This window comes from Gorilla gorilla, chromosome 8 (assembly GCF_029281585.2).
Source record: "Gorilla gorilla gorilla isolate KB3781 chromosome 8, NHGRI_mGorGor1-v2.1_pri, whole genome shotgun sequence".
Lineage (NCBI taxonomy): Eukaryota > Metazoa > Chordata > Mammalia > Primates > Hominidae > Gorilla > Gorilla gorilla.
In genome coordinates, this window is record NC_073232.2 from 64,500,284 (window position 1) to 64,520,383 (window position 20,100).

Consider the following 20,100-nt stretch of genomic DNA (forward strand, 5'->3'; position numbering starts at 1 on the left):
AAGGATTCACCGTTAACACTGTTTAAACAAGCATAATTTGAGAGAGCAAAATAACAGAAAATGATTCAGGATACCATCAGTAGCAGAAAGTATCAATAAATTGGGTTATACGATGGAACATAATATTGAGCAAAACAAGTGGTAGAAGAATACGTGCAAAATTATTAGATTTATGTAAGTAAAAGAATATTCAAAACTAAACACATACATTACATAAGGGAAAGGATTTCCAAGGAGAAACCTTTTGAGGGCTAGGCTCTTATAAGCTGACTTGTAGAGTATTAGTTCACAGATTCACAGACTCAGAGTCTTGGAGTTTGCAGAAGATACAAGAGATATGTTATGGTTCAGCCACAAGGAATCCCTCCTCAACCCACACAAACTTTCTCTAAGCAGATGCGATGTAGTCACTGCTAGAATGCCTCATGAGATAAGGTTCTTGCCATCACATCAGGCTGCCCATTTCACTTATGGTCCATTTTTAATTAGCAAAATGTTGATTCTCAAGTTGACTCAATTTAGACTTCACTATAACCTGCATTTCTTCTTTGGCCATCTAGATTTATGCAGAATGCTTCCCTTTTTTCCTCCATGTGACCACGTTTTCACACTTAAAAACAGTCATCCTTTCTTCCTAAATCTGTCCATGAAAAATTATCAATTATTTTAAATACATTTTATGCCTCCTGAACTTGCTCAAGTATATTAAAGTCCTTTCTGAAGCATGGCACCCCAAAATGAACACGATACCCCACATGGCATCTAAATATTTCACATCCCTTCCTTTGCCATTGCCTCAATAACTAAAACATATTTTAATATTCACATTTAGTGCTTCAAGACTCTCCTTATTTGTGATAAACTCTTATAATCAGGTGTTTTGTTTTGTTTTTATATAAGTAGTACACAAGCTTTCTCTTTAACATTAACATTATAAGCTTGGTCCCATAAAGGAATTGCAAGTATAACTTTAAGTACATTTGTATTTCAACGATTCTAAAGATAGCTTTTGGATTAACACGAAAAACTCATAAGGCCAAAAGGCAACATCTGATTGTAAAGAATAAAATGGCCCATTTCTCATGTTAAATTCACTGAGAGCTAATCCATATGAAAATGCATTCAATTCCTTCACACTCTCAGGTAGTGTTCTGAATGCCATCTGACATCGAAAGTCTCATTTTTAATGTTCAATTTTATATAAAATCCCTCTTTGAATGTCAATGTTCATTACATCATTTAATTGTATAAAGACAGTAAAAAATGTTTGGGGAGGGAAAATAGAACTTGTAGTTTGAAGTGGTATAAGTTTACTGTCGACGGTGGCTAGCATGATTCATGTCCATCCTGAATAACAAATAGTGTTGAACATCAGCATAATAGGCAGACCACACTGTATCAACCAACTTACTGGAAAATGAAGCAAATCTTTATAAGTGAAGTCTCAGTTCAATAACAACAGAAATGAGAGTCTAGTCTTTTGAGAGTAGATGTGAATAATCACATAACACTTAGAGTTAGTATACAAATGCTTCATTAAAAGAGTCATTTGTGTAATAACTTGAAAGAATTGTTCCTTCTTAAAAAATAAAAATAAAAATGAAACCTAAAACCAATAGCATTGAAACAAAATCAATGCTATTGATTGTGGATAGAAAATAGGGCCTCCAAGGCACATGGTGGAATTTACTTCTAAACCATAAGGACACAGAGGTGGACCAAGAATTAAGCCAAATCATAGCCATTCTTTCAATAAGAAAAAAGGAACTAAGAAGAGGAATGGATGCCAGATGATCTACAGAGAGGTCAGTAAGAAGTTTAATATTCAAAGGATGCAGAGAGGCCTAAGAAGTACTTATAAGAAATATCTTGAATTTTTTTTCTTTTTGAACTATTGCTGTTCAAGTTTTATTTCTTGCAGATAGTCAGATCATTTTTTAATCTCATGGTTTAAAGCTATGCATCTTTTATGGGCTCCTCAAGTTTGAATATACATAATAAACATGTAACAACAGTACTGCTAATCTGTACTTCAAAAGTTAGCACCGCACATTCCCTAGGCATGGGGACTCCAAGGCTAAGATGTGTATTTCAACATACTGATTGCATAGTCTTGGCCAAGTTATTAACTTCTCCAGGCATCAGTTTACCATTATTAACATGTAGATAACAGAATGCCTATCTCTTAATGTCATTATGAGAATTAAAAATTTAAGACCTAGAAAGTGACTAAACAGTACATGGCATATAATTAACTAACAAAAGTTATTATCATTAACAAACACCTCATGAAAAAAATGGGTAAGTTCTAGTATTCTGTAGGATTGTAGGATGAGTACAGACAATGATAATATATTATGTACTTCCAAATAGCTGCAAGGAGGATATTGAATGTTCCCAACACAAAGAAAATGAAAAATGTTTGAGATGATGGATATGCTAATTACCCTGATATGTTCACTATACATTCTATGTATCAAAACACCACCATGTCTACATGACTACTTACAACTATTGTATATCAATTAAATGAATAGAACAAGTTAATTTAAATTAAATAAAATTTGAAATGCAAAAAGAAAATTGATGATTTCATCGAAAAAGTTTAACTTAAAATAACCAATAGTCAAAGGACACTAAACAGACACTTGCCATTTTAAAAATTAAAATGAAATTTATCTGCTTCCACCATGAAACATCACAAAATATGAACAAAACCAATATCTCTAAGCAAATCAATCATTATAATAGGTATAAATTAGACATTTCCAATACTAGAATATTAGGTAAAATTCACCCCAAATAACACATCACCAATTATAAATCACTAAGTCAAAGTTTGTTTTATTTTGAATGAATGTAGACTGAAGTTTATCTGTATAATAAAAAAGGAGAACAAGAATATAAGAGTATTAACACATGCTACCTCATAATTAAGGCCAAAGTCTATCTGTTTAAGAAAATAAACTGTATCCAAATATTCTGTAAGACTCACTAAAATATATTAACATAATTAAAACATAAAACGAGCTTTAAGCAATATAATCTACTTACACTACTGCCTTAAAAAGTTAATTCCAAAACAACGTTGATCAAAACTTGAAATCGAAACTTCTACTAGGTAGCACTTTTAAGTATCTGAAAGCAACACAACTCATTTTGCTTGAAAATACATGATAATGTATGCATACTACACCCAGATGACTTTTCCCCAGTCATCGTAATTAACAAAGTCTTACCATACGAGTATTCTCTTTGTTAAAACCATAAGAACCTCTGGCATTTAGGTATGCAATAACACTTGGAACACTGCCCGGGGTGCAAACAAAAAAAAATATGTAAGGCACATGTTAAGCATTTTATGAAGACCACTTAATTTCACTAAAGAGAGACAGGAAGAATTGGACTGATTTTCCACATAAACTCCCTGGGTCTTTTGCTGAATATCTTGATAGTAAGCAAGCTTGTGGAAGATCCTTTACTGCCTATTCATTCATTATTACCATGGTATACTCTTTATAAATATGAATGTTCACAGATAACAAAGAATCCATCTATAGCAAGAACATTGCTACCTAAATTTTGAGAAGATTGAACTAATGATACAATGAAACATTTCCTCAATTAAAACTTTTTAAATTTAAATGATCATTTTTTAAATTTTAAATTATTTTGACATAAGGCTATTAGCACAAGATCTGCTAAAGTTACACTGAGCTGGCTAGAATTACCATTTAGGAAAAGATCGGCATCAGGTTATAAAATTGTAGTCATTTTATTGAGTTTAATTGAAGGCAATCAACAACATTGCAAAAGCTGTGACTCTGAAGGCAATCAACATCATTGCAGAAGCTGTGACTCTGAATATTGATATATTATTTAGAACCCTGTTTTTAAAAGGATAATTAAGATAATGTGCTGTTTAGTCAATCTAGCAATAAAAGGAAGATAAAGAAAATTTATTAAAATTATCATGAAGCAATGGGGAAAATATTAGTATACTTACCTGGGGAAGCAATATCATCTATCATGAGTATTTCTTTCTTATTTTGTTACATTCGGGTGTGTGTGTGTGTGTGTGTGTGTGTGTGTGTGTGCGTGCTTGCATCAAATAACTTCGTTTGCTTCCTTCTCTTATCTCTTTATCATGTAGCATAAGATGTATTGACTTTATATCATAGTATTTAAGTATTGTTAACTTCACATCATAGTATTTAAGCTATGGGATATCAATGAGGTGAGTAAACATCACCCAAGAACTTTCTGTCTTCTTTTGGGGAAAGGGTTAGTAAATTTGCAGCTGTACACAGGGTTGTTGAATCATGTTAGGTGGAAGTATGTCCTTGTTCTTGTCTTTATTTGAAAATTAAATATGGTTTAAGAAGATATGTATGGGCGCCAAGTTAACAAGGGGTTGATTGACTTGTGATGTTTAATTTTACATGTCAACTTGGATAGGTCACAATACCAGAAAGCTGCTCAAAAATTATTCTACTGCAGACGTTTTGGTGAAGATATTCTTTCAGTAACACCTAAACGAATAGACATTGAGTAAAGCTGATTACCCTCCAATAATGTGGGCGAGCCTCATCCAGTCAGTCAAACAGAAAAAAGTCCCACCTTTCCCCTAGAAAGAGGAAATTCTGTCAGCAGACGGCTTTCAGACTCGAATTACAGCATCTCTGACCGATGGGCCTTACCCTGCAGATTTTGGACTTGCCAGCCTCCACAATCACATAAACAAATTCCTTAAAATAAATCTCCTTCTCACTGTGTATAGACACACACATCCTATTTGTCCTGCTTTTCTGGAGAGTCCTGACTAATACATAGCCCCATAGTTAACAGTTTGAGCTCTGAATCCAAATAGGCTGGGTATAAATCCTGACTCTACTATAAACTAGTTGGGAGACCTGGGCAAATTACTTAACCACATGAAGCTTCAGTCTCCTCATCTACAAAATGAAATAATAAATATTAGCCTTTACCTCACAGTATTGTTTGAGGTTTAAATAAATTTTATATGTAAACAATATTTAGAAAAAGCATGTTCTATGTGTTGGGCATTTTCTAAACATTAACAAATATTAACTATTATTCCCAAGCTTCTTCCAATATAGCTAGAAGACTTTCAGTTAGGCTTAGTAAGAAGGGACAACATGAATAAATTTTAGAAATAATGTCCATGGTTGTTTGGAAATCTACTTTTGTAAGAAATATTTAAGATGAAGGAACATTGAATCCACAGGTGTTCAAAATTGTGGTTTCTTGAATGAAACAGCAATAATTAGCACTGGAAAAGAGATGAAGTAAAAGTATACTTTCCTTTATACAATAGCTGTTTTATTAAAAGGCGCTGACCAATATAATACCTGAAAAATAATATCATATGAAGCTATTGATATAATCTCAGAAGTGCTTTAAACGTGGTTTCTAATTGTTAGTAGTTCTTAAGATATTGCCTCTATCTTTATATTCTATACTTGACCTCTATATATTTTTGCCACTTTTCCATCCTTTCTGCTCACTATCCACATATAGCCTTGTCCTATAATTTCATCTCTTTTCTTTGCAATTCTCTGCCAAGTGTACATTACGTGTATTTTTGTTTATTGTGTTTTGTCACCAGAAGAACGTCTAAATGAATATTTATATTTTTTGGCCTGGGAAGAATTTTATATTGTTGACATAGAAGGTGAAAACTATAAGGGAAAAAAATGATAGAAATTACTACTTAAAAACTGAATGCCTAACATATAATGACAAAGAATAAATAAAAGGTGCATGCTGATTGAAGAAAGAATATTTCTTATATACTGTCAAGATTTTAATAGAAATAATACTTATTATTATGTTGTGGTGTTCTATACTTTACATTAAACATTATACAAATTATCTCATTTTATACCAATCGTGTAAAGAAGGCAGAATGCAGGATTTTTCATATGTTGGTTCTAATGACATTTTGGGCCAGATAAATCTTTGTTCTGGGCAGCTACCCTTTTGAGCAGTACGCCTGGCCTTTACCCACCAGAAGTCAGCAGTCCCCCCAACATCACCCCCTTTGTGACAACCAAAAATGTCTCCAGATATCACCAAATGTCCCCTGGGAGACAGAATCATCACCAGTTGAAAACCACTGGCAGAAAGAAAGAATATCTTCTTTTTTTACAAATTGGTTAGGTGGAACAGAGAAATTAAGTGACTTGCCCAAATACACCACTTCTCTGAATGACCTGTAAGTTTGATAATTATAGGACACTATCACACAAATGTTTTGGATAAAACATTAATCACCACCTAAGAAACTGGTTTTCATGTGTCACCATCTTACATTATAGGTATTTCTGAACTCACTTTCTTCCAAGCTGATTCAGTCATTATCTCAAGCTACTTTCTTCCCACAAAAGAAAAGCATGTCATTATAGATTTCAGGTCAGAAAGAAGTATTATGAAAAATTAGCTAGGCATAAAACATATTTACACAGTGCGTGCCTCAGTTTTTTTCAAAACACTTTCTATATTAGTCTTTACAGGATGTATGAAACAAGCTATCATTCCTATTAATTAGGCAGGTAATATTCCATTCAACCTTTATTGTCTGCCTCTGTCATACACATGAAAAACATTTTCTTTTTACAGAAGCTTCATAGCAGGAAAACTAGTCACATATTAAAAGTTAAGGGGAGAGTTGAAGATGCTTAAATTATCGGACCAAAAATACTTCCAGTGATCTTGAGCTTCTGCTGAAGCTTTGTATGTTTGCTCAGTGACCTGACTGCATGCAGAATATTCAGTGTAATGAACTATATTTCTTTTTTCACATTTTTAACTTTTCCATGTCTGAAAAAATACTGGATTCTCATATTAATATTCTAAATACAAACACTTCCCATAATTAGTTAACCACTTTATCTAAGTAGTGTTTCAACTCTTCTCAAACTAATTTCTCAATAAAAGAAGGAAAAATGGAATTTTCCATGTAACGCATTGCCATCTGTGAGCAGCTGATAAGATGAAAAAAGAATATTTGAATGTCAGAGGATTGGAGTTACAAACCGTACCTTCCATGACATACACCAGTGACCCCACATCTCCTTCTTTGATGATGCAACTGTCCTTGCCATACTCCACCGGGTACATACAATCCACAATCTCCTGGATCTGTGACAGCTCCAAGTTCTTCATAAAGTCATTGTCAAGGATAGCTTCCTTTATAAGATCCTTGGACCTATGGCAAGAGAGGGAAGATTTACTGGCACATCTGACAAGCTCTTTCATAGTTTGAGAGGTTTAGCAGCCCCATAGAGTGCTCTGGCACACCACAAATGTATTTTCTTGTTAGGAATCCAATAATTTTCTGGAAGACTGGAGAACAAAGTAGTTCCATGGCAGCAAAAAAAAAAAAAAAAAAAAAGGCACTAAGAATTTTTTTAAGTATTCTATCATTTAATGAATAAGTGACCTACCAACCAACCAACAAACGAAATCATACAAGTCCATTTTGCTTTAGACTTTTTCTTAATCACAAAGATTGCTAGAAAACCAATGGATACATACTTTAAAGTTTGTAATTTAGTTTAAGAATAAACATGAATAAAATTTCAACATTCCAGAACAAATACTGTTACTACTGTTTATATTTATAAAAGAACATCAGGGATGTATTGTACTATACACAATTATAGAAAAAAATGTTTACTTATTTTTTATGTGCCTCTTCCGCTATATTTAATGCTCCACATAAGCAGGGATCATTTTAAATTTGTTCTTTATTTTATGCCCAGTGTCTACTAAGATGCCAGTCATCTATAAATAGTATTTAAAAAAATACCAACCTAACAGCTTTATGTGTGAAGACTGGTGAATATAATGTTACTTTCAGTAAATGGTGGAAGATAATACTGCTCAAGTAATATTTTGGATTAAAAAAGAATTGGATTCCTACTTAGCTATTTGAAACAACTGGTAGAAATGCAACAGTTCTTTATACATGTCCCATGCTTTTTAGAGAATATTTCTTTCTTCAAGCAGCTTAGACTGAGGTAACCAGGCAGATACAACTCTATTGAACAAGATGTTTGAAGTGCAACATGCTTTAGGTATGGGATTCAATACAGGTAGTCAGTAGGAAACATATTCATAAATTTTGTAATTGGAATTCAGTGGTTAATGAGAAAGTTTTAGCAGAACTTAAAACATTGGGATATTTATTTGCTGGGATAAGAAGTTCCAAATGACTTTCTAAGAATAAAAAATCAAAGTGGAAGAAATATTAAGAAATATTTTATCAGGAGGAGGACAATCAGAGCAGTATCAGAGAAGTCAGAAGCCGGATAAGATGAAAGCAAAGAACTTAGCAATCCAGAGAGGAGACAGCACATTTGGAATGTCATATTAAAAGTCTTAATTTTTAAAAAATTAAATACAAGCTGACCTTTGTCCTCATTTTCTTAGCAAGTGGCTTCCAGGGAAATGACCTGCGGTAGTGAATACTGACTAAAGTGTTAGTCTTCCCTCCCCATTTCTGGGAGGCTTTTCATCTAGACCTCAGTCTAACCAGCCTAGCCTTCACCATTATGTTTTGTAATAATTCAGTTTTAAGTAGTGCAAAGATACACATAAAAATAAAAACAATTGAAATTTCATTACTATGAAGAATAATCCTAGAGTGGAATGTTATGCTGCCATTAAAATTTTGTTTATGAGGAGTGTTAATGGCATGGGGGAAATTCTTCTATTATTTTTAAGTGAAAATGCAGGATACAAAATTGATTTTAGAGTAAGAATGTATGTGCCTATTAAAATGTAAAAAAAAAAAAACAAAAACATAGGTTTTGAAGAGACATATATTTGGGTTTCAATCCTAGCCCTGACACCTCAAAAATTTTGAGTGGGTTGTCTTACTTTTCTGAATTTCCATGTTATCATCTACAAAATGATATTTTAAAAATACCAGCTGAATAGGTTTATATGTGAAGACCGAAGAATAAAATGTTACTTTCAGTAAATGGTAGGGGATAAAGGTTGTAGCAGTATTAATTGCAGTATTATCTTCACCCCTCCTTATAATTACCTTCACCACTCCTGGTCTCAAGAATAGCAGTGGCACCTTCATATTGACTCCTGAGATCTCCTATTCTGGGATTAATTTTCCAAGAATCTAGGCTTATTTGGCATTCAGAAAATTAATCTTGGTCAAATTGCATTACATTTTCTCTTTCCTAAAAATTTCTTTCTTTCTTTTTTTTTTTTTTTGTAAGAGAGTGAGGCCATTTGATGGGTTCATAGTTTCTTGTACAATAAAAACTAATCAACAACCACAACTTGTTCAGCTACATACAGATGATACATTATCCTTTAGGAAGTATTAATAGTGCCCTATAAAGATTTAAGTTCTAGAAATTCAGCAAGATTAAAAATGAAGCCCTCTTCCAAGAACATAATTATAATTAGCGCCATCCAAATATGATTGAAGTCGCTTTCTCCCCTCTCATAAATAAGATTATTAATCTGTTTGATGAAGATATTGCAAAAGATTAAACAATGAGCCCTAACACAATTCCTTAGAATTATCCAAACTTTCCAACTGTTTATCACTGAATGTAGAGTGTGGGACGGGAAGGACGGGATTTCAGGATGTTTTTGTTTCTCAAATTTTATTTTGGATGGAGGACATTTAATTGCAGGTCTCTGAAGAAACAAACTGGAGGCTTCCATATAGGCTGTTCTGTCACTTCAAAAGAAACTAATCAATATAGGACCACATCTTACTATTTTATACCTTCATACAGATATTGCCAAATAGCATTATTTCTGAATTGTCACAATTTGTCTCTGCTCTCATAGCAAGATAGATACCTTGTGCCTCTGTGTAGTACAACCCCAAAGATGGTCTTGTCAGAGAATAATACTCAAAGCCCTGCCTTTTCATGTAATTTTCCTTTAAGTCCTTTCCTATTGAGGACTGAAAACCTTAGGTCAACTCTCATTAGTCTTTACTTTCTCCAACATTATAGACTATAATTAATCAGGGCCTCCATCTAATTCTTCTTTGAATCCCTTTCTTTCCCCAAAGAAATGGTCTAAGACACTCACTGTAACTAAGATATAATGCATATAAAATCAGTGAGTTGAGTTGGGTTATTAGTATGGGAGGTGGGGAAAGCCGATATCACAAGTACCAGAAGGTAGCCATCTGCTCAACCCAGAGTATATATTTTAACAATATTTTGAAATAATTCAGCAGCCTGACTTGGGAGGTATAAGAAGCAACCACAAAGATCATGATTTTTTTTAATCTTTACTATCTGCCTTTGTGTACAAATTATTTACACAATAATTTTTCTTTCATGCCCAAAATGTGTGGCTTTTTAAATCTAAACACCCATAAAAGTGACTTGACTCATTTGAGCTATCCCTATTCCTTTGTCATCATTGAAATGTCAGCCTCTGAAATATTAGCTATATAAAATGATATGCTGGTATTCTGGCTGTCTGGCTTGGGTGGAGAAAAGCGGAGGAAGCCATGGTGTGTAGCATTTGCCAATTTCCATGGTGTAAATACTCCCACCATGGCCAATTTCAAGCTTTCATGCAAAATCAACCTATTTGCAAAGTTCCTGGAAATTAACAAGCAGATCTTACATGAGCCAGCGCAAGTTGGCTCCAGCACAATACTGGATATAGAGTATTTTTCTAACACCCTAAGAATTTAGTGTAACTTAATTTATAAATTCTGAAACCAACATGATAATCCTTTCTTTCCTTAAAAATTTCATGAGGTGGTATAATATCCCCAGATAATTTAATGCCAGGATTAGCAATAGTTCTTTCAAATGTTCAATTTTAGAAAAATAAATTGGAAAATCCATTTCCCCATTTACTTATTACAGAGAAAATTTCTGAATATAAAGAAAAAATACTTGACAGAAATTATCTTTCTACACAATCTTAGGTAAAAATGGGCAATTTTAGAGTATAGGAAAACATATACCTACTTCTCAAATAAGGGAGCCAGCACTATTCACTGTTAATAAACAGGCCCCCATTAGTTTTTCTTAAGCTAATAAAAGGATATTCTACATTATGGTTACCATACAGTAGGCTAGCAATATGTAAGTAACAGTAGGGTTATTTCAAGGTGTAGGGAAGGCTAGTTCAGATTAAGTGGTCAGGAAGGCCTCCCTGAAATAAAGATTATATGACAATGAGATCCAACCATTGTCTTCTCTATTGCAGTGATGATGAGGAAAAGCATTCTAAGTAGAAGTAAAAACAAGGACAAAGGTGTAGAGTTTGGAATGACCTTGATATATTCAAGGATCAGAAAGGAGACCTGTATGGTTGAAGCATACAGTGAGAAAGAAGGAATGGGATGGGAGAATAAGATCACTGAGGTAGGCAGGGGATGGGTTTCATAGGACCTTGAAGACTACAATAAAGAGTTTTATTTTATTCCAAACACCAGTGAAGGACTATAAAAAAGGGTATGATTTATAGACAATATAACAGACATAAAGAATAAATGATATAAATTTACCGTAAAATGTTACTAAATTTGTGGAGGTTTTCTGTTGTGGATTTCATCAATGAATGAATACTGAAAGCAAAATTGATTATCATGTTAATAAGGGAGTTTTATAATTGAAACTCTTGGGAACCACTGTCTCATAAAGCTTACATTTATTTGGAATTTAAATCACTTACTCTCAGGCAACTCTTACATATTAGGAGAGAATTAGGTATCATCTCAATTTCAAGAACTATCTCCAGAGGCCTGAAGTGTGCCCACTCTCTACTTTCACTCATGTTTTAGATCAGTTTCCCCCTCAGTCAGGTCACAGGCAATAGTAAACATGCCAAGAACAGCCTTGCCCAGAAATGTGAGCATTAACATCTGATCTCTTTGATTAAAAAAGACTTCCAGGCACTTTAAAAGACATAGTCAAAGCTATTAAGTTATTGCTAAGAATGGAAATCAGCTAAAGCAATCTGAAAATGTAGCACAAATCTTCTATAATAAAAATTTTTAACCAAAAACATCACTCACTAAATTTCTTTTGCACTGAATGGTCAACTTTGGGATCAAATGTCAGGGGAAGCAATAAATGATTTTCACAGTCACCTTGGCCTACAGTATTGTCTATCCATTTGGGAACTCAGATATGCAAGTCTTCATTGAGGACATGACAGTCCACAGCTCTTTCACACAGACATACTCCTTGCAGAGCCTCTTAAAAGTTTCTAATTCCGAGTTATTTTCAAAGGACAACTCCATCCATCTATTGTGAAATATTTGATTAATACCTATAAGAAAGAAAAATGGTAGTCCTGTTGCTGCCACAACTGTTAACATTCTGCCCAAACCATGGATCCTATTTCTTGCCTAACAGCTTTTCTGAATGAACTCCGTAGATATAAGCTGGCTAAGAGCTAAGAACTACCAACCAGCCCACATAAAGATAAAATTTAATCCTGCAAAGTTATTGGCCAATTTAGATATTCCCTCAAAACCACAAACCAGTTTTCAACAAGGTTCACACTGTATTTTCACATCAACCAACTCTGCTATAGCTATCCCAATCTTATGACAAAAATAGTCATGAGGAAATTAAAACTGTTTGCCGAATTCAGACCTATAATTAGCATTTGATACAAAACAAAGGAATCACTGGGCCAAAATTAATGTTAGCGACATAGTTATTTGGTGAACAATAATATTTATCTTTTATTACATACATTGTAATATTTACCAATTGTCAATTGCCTTCTAACTTTTTTCCTGCAGTTCTAAAATAGATTATTTAGTTCCTTTGAATTAAATCATGAAATCATGAGGAAACATTAATAGTCTAAAAACAATGATGTGGAAAGGGAAGATAGCCCATAAAATATTTATTTGCCCAAATGTCATTCAGATGGTAACTTAATTTTCCTTCGTTTTTTTTCCTTTTTAGTTGACATGTAGTAACTGTACATATTTATGGAATACAGAGTGATATTTTCATACATGTACATAATGTGTAATGATCAAGTCAGGGTAATTATCATATCCATCATGTTAAACATTTGTTATTTCTTTGTGTTGGGAATATTTAAAATTCTTTTAGCTTTTTGAAAATATACCATAAATTATTGTTAACTATATTCATCCTTCAGTGCTATAGAACACTGGAACTTATTCCTCTTATGTAGCTATAATTTTTTGTCCATTAACCAACCCTTCAGTATCTTTCCCTCATCCCTACTCTTTGCAGCCTCTAATAACTATAATCCTGCTCTTTACTTTTATGCATTCAATTTACATATTAGTGAGAACATGCAGTATTTATATTTCTGTGACTGACCGATTTCACTTAACACAATGTCCTCCAGGTTCATCTATGTTGCTACAAATGACAGGATTTCATTCTTTTTTATGGCTAAATAGTATTCTGTTGGGTATATGTACCACATTTCCTTATCTGTTCATCTGTTGATGGACATTTAGATTGATTCCGTATCTTGGCTATTGTGACTAGTGCTGCAATAAATATGGGAGTACAGATATCTCTTTGATATACTGATTTTCTTTCCTTTGAATAAACACCCAGCAGGATTTCTAGAAACTAGATCTCTAACTCTTACCATACACAAAACATCAACTCAAAATGGATTAAAGACCTAAATGTAAGACCCCAAACTATAAAACTACTAGAAGAAAAAGCAGGGGAATTGCTTCAGGACATCGAGTCTAGGCAAAGGTCTTAAGAATAAGACCTCAAAAGCATAGACAACAAAAATACACAAATGGGACTATGTCAAAAAATAAATAAAAAGTTTCTTCATAGCAAAGGAAATGATCAGCAGAGTGAAGAAGCAACCTGAAGAATGGGAGTAAATATTTGCAAGCTTCAAGCGAAGGACAAATATTCAGAAAATACAAGTAACTTAAAATAATAATAATAATAATAATAATTTGATTAAAACATGGGCATGTGATCTGAATAAACATATCTCAAAAGAAGACATACAAATGGCCAAGTATATGAAAAAATGCTCAACATCATCAATCATTAGGGAAATGCAAATCAAAACTATAATGAGCCATCATCTTAAACCAGTTAGAATGACTATTATCAAAAAGACAAAAAATAACAAAATGCTAGAGAGGATGCAGAGAAAAGGGACTACATTTTTTTCTTTTTCTTTTTGAGACAGAGTCTTGTTTTGTCACCCAGGCTGGAGCGCAGTGGTGTGATCTGGACTCACTGCAAGCTCCGCCTCCCGGGTTCATGCCATTCTCCTGCCTCAGCCTCCCAAGTAGCTGGGGCTGCAGGCGCCTGCCACCATGCCTGGCTTTTTTGTTTGTTTGTTTGTTTGTTTGTTTTCGTATTTTTAGTAGAAATGGGGTTTCACCGTGTTAGCCAGGATGGTCTCCATCTCCTGACCTTGTGATCCACCCGCCTCGGCCTCCCAAAGTTTACACTGTAGGTGAGAATGTAAATTAGTACAGCCAGGGAAAACAGTATGGAGTTTTCTCTAAAACTAAAAATACAACTAGTATTCTCCATTTTAACTAATACTCTCACCTCACTGTCATTGACTAGGAGCAATGCTAAGTAGCTCTTGAAATCACTAGTTACATGTTAACAGATGGGGCAGGCTTATATTAATTGAGGAAAAAGAAAATTATTGTTCTTTTAGGTGTTCATCCACTTCCAAAATGTCAATATTAAAAGTCTCTCATTCAACTATTCAAGTCATTCAGCTCTCTAGAGATGCATTTTACGAGTGAGCCTAACTAAAAATAGAGCGGTTTCCAAAAGAATCCAGATCAAGCTCTTCTCCTATAAGCTTCCTCTCTCATATCATGGAATTAAAACCGTGAAGTTTCACAGAAGTAACGTAAAGTGCCTTGCCTGAGAATAAATAAGACTGTACGCATTTCATTACATAATTTAAGAACTATGTGGCCTGATCTATTAAGAACTAACTCTATTTCTGAAGTTTAGATGCCCAAACAGCAAAACAGGGTAATAACTGAGAAAAAAAAATGTCAGATATTTATATGTCTAATTGCAATTCAATGTTTTAAAGTATTTTTTTCTTACCTTTCAAGGCACTAAATAATTGAAATTTCTCAGAACTCATTTGTTTCCAACAAGGTCAGCATGAATACACTATGAACAAGTTCCTCACCACCCTGGGCAACCCTATCATCAGGGCATACCTTGAGTGCCATGATGTTACTGTTAGTCCTTTGAAACCCAGCAACTCACACCACCACTATGTGTTACATGTTGTAATTTCAATTACTGCAATGACTTGATTTTCAAATTGATCATTAAAGAAATCATTTTAGAATAATTCTGTTGTTAAGATGCTTGTTGACTTAATCTCTGAGACAGATTACCTTATATTTTAAATTTTAAACTAAAAATACAGCTAGTAAAAATACAGTTTGTATTCAATGGCAGAAATACAGCATGATTCTCTATCACCCCCTTTTCCCAAAGTGTACACTTTCTCTTGACTGAAAATGGTGACTTGGCTACTTTACTCAATTCACTTAATTCCAGAAAATTGGAGCCAAATTTCGCTTCATTACAATGTCCTACATGTCTCACAAGGCAGATTTTCTACTCTGACATACTCAGTTCAGTTTTACCTCCAACCATTATTTTGCGTAAGGCTTTAATACATTAGACATTTAGAGTCTTCCTTAAGTGAGATGGTGTTTATATTGAGTAATTTTGAAAATAACTAAAAGTTTAAAACAAACAATCATGCTCCTAGTCATAAAAGCTCTGTGGTTACCAAGCTTCTTAACCAAAGTGAAAAATTAACCCAATACTGACAATAACATTAGTCATTATTATAGTAGTAGTATTACTACTATTAATATTTATTATTACCACTATTCATAATTATTAAGTAGTTATTCTGTGTTCCACAATGTAAAAAGAGCCTTCCCTCATTTAAGATTCATTTTTGACTCTCTAAATTTGCCATAGTAGAACTCAGAGAATTACATAAATTGTCCAATGTTGCACAATAGTAAGTGACAGGTAGAGTCAGGATTTAAAGATAAATCTGTTTGACTTCTAAGCCCACAATATTTAATTTCACTGACAATTTGAATAAATTATTCCACTTATAAAAATCCAAAAGCAAATGTTCCACTGATTTATCTCTAATTTTTCAAAGGTAGGAATGTTATACTCTTGCAGAAGAATGAAATTAGACCCTTATCTCTCATCATAAACAAATCAACTCAAAATGGATTAAAGACTTAAATGCAAGACCAAAAACTATGAAGCTACTAGAGGAAAACATAGGGGAAATATTTCATGACAATGATCCAGGCAAGGATTTTTTGGATAAAACCTCAAAATCGCAGGCAGCAAAAACAAAAATAGACAAATATGATTACATCAAAAAAAGCCTATTTACAGTTAAGGAAACAATCAAAAGAATGAAGACACAACCTATAGAATGGAAGAAATATTTGCCTCCTATACACATGACCAGGGTTTAATACCCAAAATAAATAAGAAACTCAAATAACTCAGTAGCAAAAAAACCCAAATAACCCAATTTAGAAATGGGCAAAAGAATTTAATAAACACTTCTCAACAAAATAAAATAAACATGGCCAATGAGTACATAAAAAATGCTCAGTGTCACTAATCTTCAGGAAAATGCAAATCAAAACCATGAGATCTAACCTTACACCTGTTAGAATGGCTATTATCAAAAAGACAAAAGATAACAAGTGTTGGGATGGTATGGAGAAAAGGGAATCCTTACACACTGTTGGTGAGAATATAAATTACTATAGCCATTATGGAAAATAGTATGAAGATTCCTCAAAAAATTAAAAATAGAACTACCATGTTATCCCACTACTGGGTATATACCCAAAGTAAACTAAATTAGTATTTTGAAAACATATCTGCACCTCATGTTTATTGCAGCACTATTTGCAATAGCCAAGCTATGGAATCAACCTAAGTGTCCATCAATGCATGAATGAATAAAGAAAATGTGTTATACAGACACAATGGAATATTACTCAACCATAAAAAGAATTAATTTCTGCCATTTACAATAACATGGTTGAACCTAGAGGATATTATGTTAAGTGAAACAAGCCAGGCACAAAAAGATGAATACCACACTATCTCACTCATATGTGGAATCTTAAAAAGTTGATCTCATAGAATTAGGGAGGAGGAAGGTTGTTACCAAAGGCTGGGATAGTTAGGGGGGAAAAGGTGTTAGGAGATGTTGGTCACAGTTTACATAATTACAGTTTAATAGGGAGAATAAATTTCAAGAGATCTACTGTACAGCAAGGCAACTGTAGTTAATGTCATATTGTATTCTTGAAACACGTAAGGACAATGGATGTTGTATTCTCACCATAAAAATAACTATGTAAAGTAATGCACTTGTTAATTAGGTAGATTTAACCATTGTAAATGCATATATATTTCAAAACATCATATTGTAGATGATAAAAGCATATGATGTTATATGTCAATTAAAAAATTTTAGAAGAATGTTATGCTTGGATAATATGACTTTTATCTACATAGAGCATTTCATGCTTTCAAAACATTTCCATATCTAACGTTTCATTGTATTATTGCCACAGACCTGTGCAGTAGGTAGAACCTTATTTGTCCTTATTTGACAGGTAAGGAAACAAAGGTATAAAGAGGTTAGATGCCTGTCAAGTTCATATGAGAGATTCAAGTAGGACTCAGGTCCACTGACTATCAGCCTGCAATAAAACACTTTTTAAACCTTCTTTTATTTGACACACATTCATATTCATTCATTCATAATCTCTGTCTCTCTCTCTCTCTCTCTCTGTCTGTGTCTCTCTCTGTCTGGATCTTCCTATCTCTCTTTTTCTCACCCTGTTTCTTCTCTCTTTTTCTGTCTCTTTCTCATATCTTTGGCCATTTTAACGTTTAAACTCACCTGAATAAAGAGTCAACAAATCCACTGCAATAGTTATCAGCAGGGAATTGTGGCCATTTCACAATAATTCTATAGTTTAAAAATTCTGTCATAGTTCATTCATAGATCCCCTTTCTGATCTAGTTCATTCTCTACATTACAGAAGTTTGAGCATGCTTTATGGGTTTTACAGAAGGATAATCTCTAATACAGAAACACGTCTTGAATTCAGCAATGGATTCAACTTATTTTGATTCCAGCGTGTTCACATTTGTTTTCTCTTCTCTGACTTGAGCACACATCTTTCTTTCTCCTTTTCTCTCCTTTTATTCCTACATACCTTGCCTCAGATGACTTCAATATGCAAATATGGAGGAGAAATGAAGTACACAAAATTTGTTATCAATTTGGATGGAGATCTGTATTTGAATTTCAAATAAAAAGGAAGCTCCATTAAAAGATAAAATATAAAATTCCAAAAAACTGCAAATTGGCAGATTTTATAATTAACATAACTAATGACCTATAATATTTCAGAGAAATTATATTTCAGAGAAGTCTGAATATAAGATACCAAACATTAATGCTTCCCATATAAGTACTTTACAGTAGAAACGTAATATGTACAATTTGTAACCTTAAAGCATGTTAGTATAAGGGTTCATACACAATAATCTGAGTTCGCTACCTTAAGATTTTCACGGCATAAGACAGAGGGGGTAGGAAGAAAGGAAGATTGAGAAAAAAGAAGATAAATCAATGTGATTTTATAACTTGAATCCACTATTTATCATGTACCATATGTCCTTTAAAACTTTGTCCCTTTCAGTAGTAAATAGTTAATATTTATTATATTTCCAACACAACAATTCTAGCTTCAAAATCAGCCACTGCAGGTAAATGCAGGCAATAGTGATTGACGGTTTTAAAACACAACTATAATTATCCACAAAGTGATTTAAAGAGTGACCTAGAGTTGCTACTGACATAAGTATAGTATTTATGGAAGTAAGTGTTATCCACAATCTGGAAAAACACCCCTAAAAATGTATCCTTTGTGAAAATACGGTCACAACAATCACTGACAGAAGGACAAAAAGAAATAGAGAAGCAATAAAGAAGTTTAGGCAGGCCGTGAAGCCAAGGAGGTTGAGTACAAAAAGTAAACGCAAAAGACATGGGATTCAGAGCACAGTGTATGCTTGAACTGCAGATAACTAGGCAGGCACATGATGTAACTCTGTGTGAAGGCCTCCAGCTAGTTAAAGGTGGATGCTGAGGTCTTTTTCAGGCTGAGATTCCAGAAATCAGGGACAGGGGATAGAGGGATGAGTGTTGGTCCCAGAGGTTGTGGGACACTGAGCAAAACTGTGGTCTAGAGAGAAACAGTTTAAAGAATTAATCCAAAGGGAGTTCAAGCATACAAATGAAAACTAAGCCCAAGATACAGGCTCTTCAACCTGAGGCAGCTGGATGGAACAAAAGAATTCAGAGGGCAGACAGAAGGCAACAATTCCAGAATGTTTCTGGGGCAGCAGTTGTCAGGACTTCAGGGGACTCTTTCATGCAGTGGTTGGGTTATGACCTACCCACAGGTAGGAATATGCTATTAGAGGTGCAAGAATTGCTGGACACACACTCTGCACACAGCCCTGCCACAGCCTCTAGGGTTCTTGGTCATTTCCCAGAATAAACAAAGAGAATGGAGAGAGGGATATGAAAAGGGGAGGTAGTCTATGAGGACACTCTCACTTTTCTTGGCCACACAGTCTAGTACAAGGAGGAGAGTTACACAGAAGACAGCCTTTTGAGTATACGATATTTTCATTTTAGGCATTTTTGCACATTTTATCTCACCTAATCCTCCCAATGGAAACTTAGAAACAAATCAGTCATGTTAGTTAAAATAACGGTTATGCAACATTTAACTTCCACCCCAGACCCCCTCTTAACAACCACACTGCTCCGGGTGTGTCAGTTTGCCTTTACACAGTAGTCTGCTCAGCCTGATCCTTACACTGTTGATTCTTTTATTCATTCAACAAGCATTTTTTGAGTACCTCATATATGACATTGTGCTAGGGATTAGGGGTAAGGGGGCAAGTGAAATAAACAGAGTATCTGTGTTCTCAGAGCTAAAATTTT

The 20,100-nt window shown here is 33.9% G+C and overlaps 1 protein-coding gene across 3 annotated transcripts in view; it reads right to left on the minus strand.

The window, feature by feature from the left end:
• The window catches only part of PRKG1 (protein kinase cGMP-dependent 1), a 1,413,735-nt gene that overhangs the window by 1,130,232 nt on the left and 263,403 nt on the right, over positions 1 to 20,100 (minus strand). For all 3 annotated transcript variants that reach the window (XM_055354062.2, XM_019034965.4, XM_019034964.4), the window contains exon 2: positions 7,065 to 7,231. In XM_055354062.2, the coding sequence (XP_055210037.1) occupies positions 7,065 to 7,188 (124 nt within the window). In that variant the 5' untranslated portion in view covers positions 7,189 to 7,231. The remainder of the gene's footprint in view (positions 1 to 7,064; positions 7,232 to 20,100) is intronic.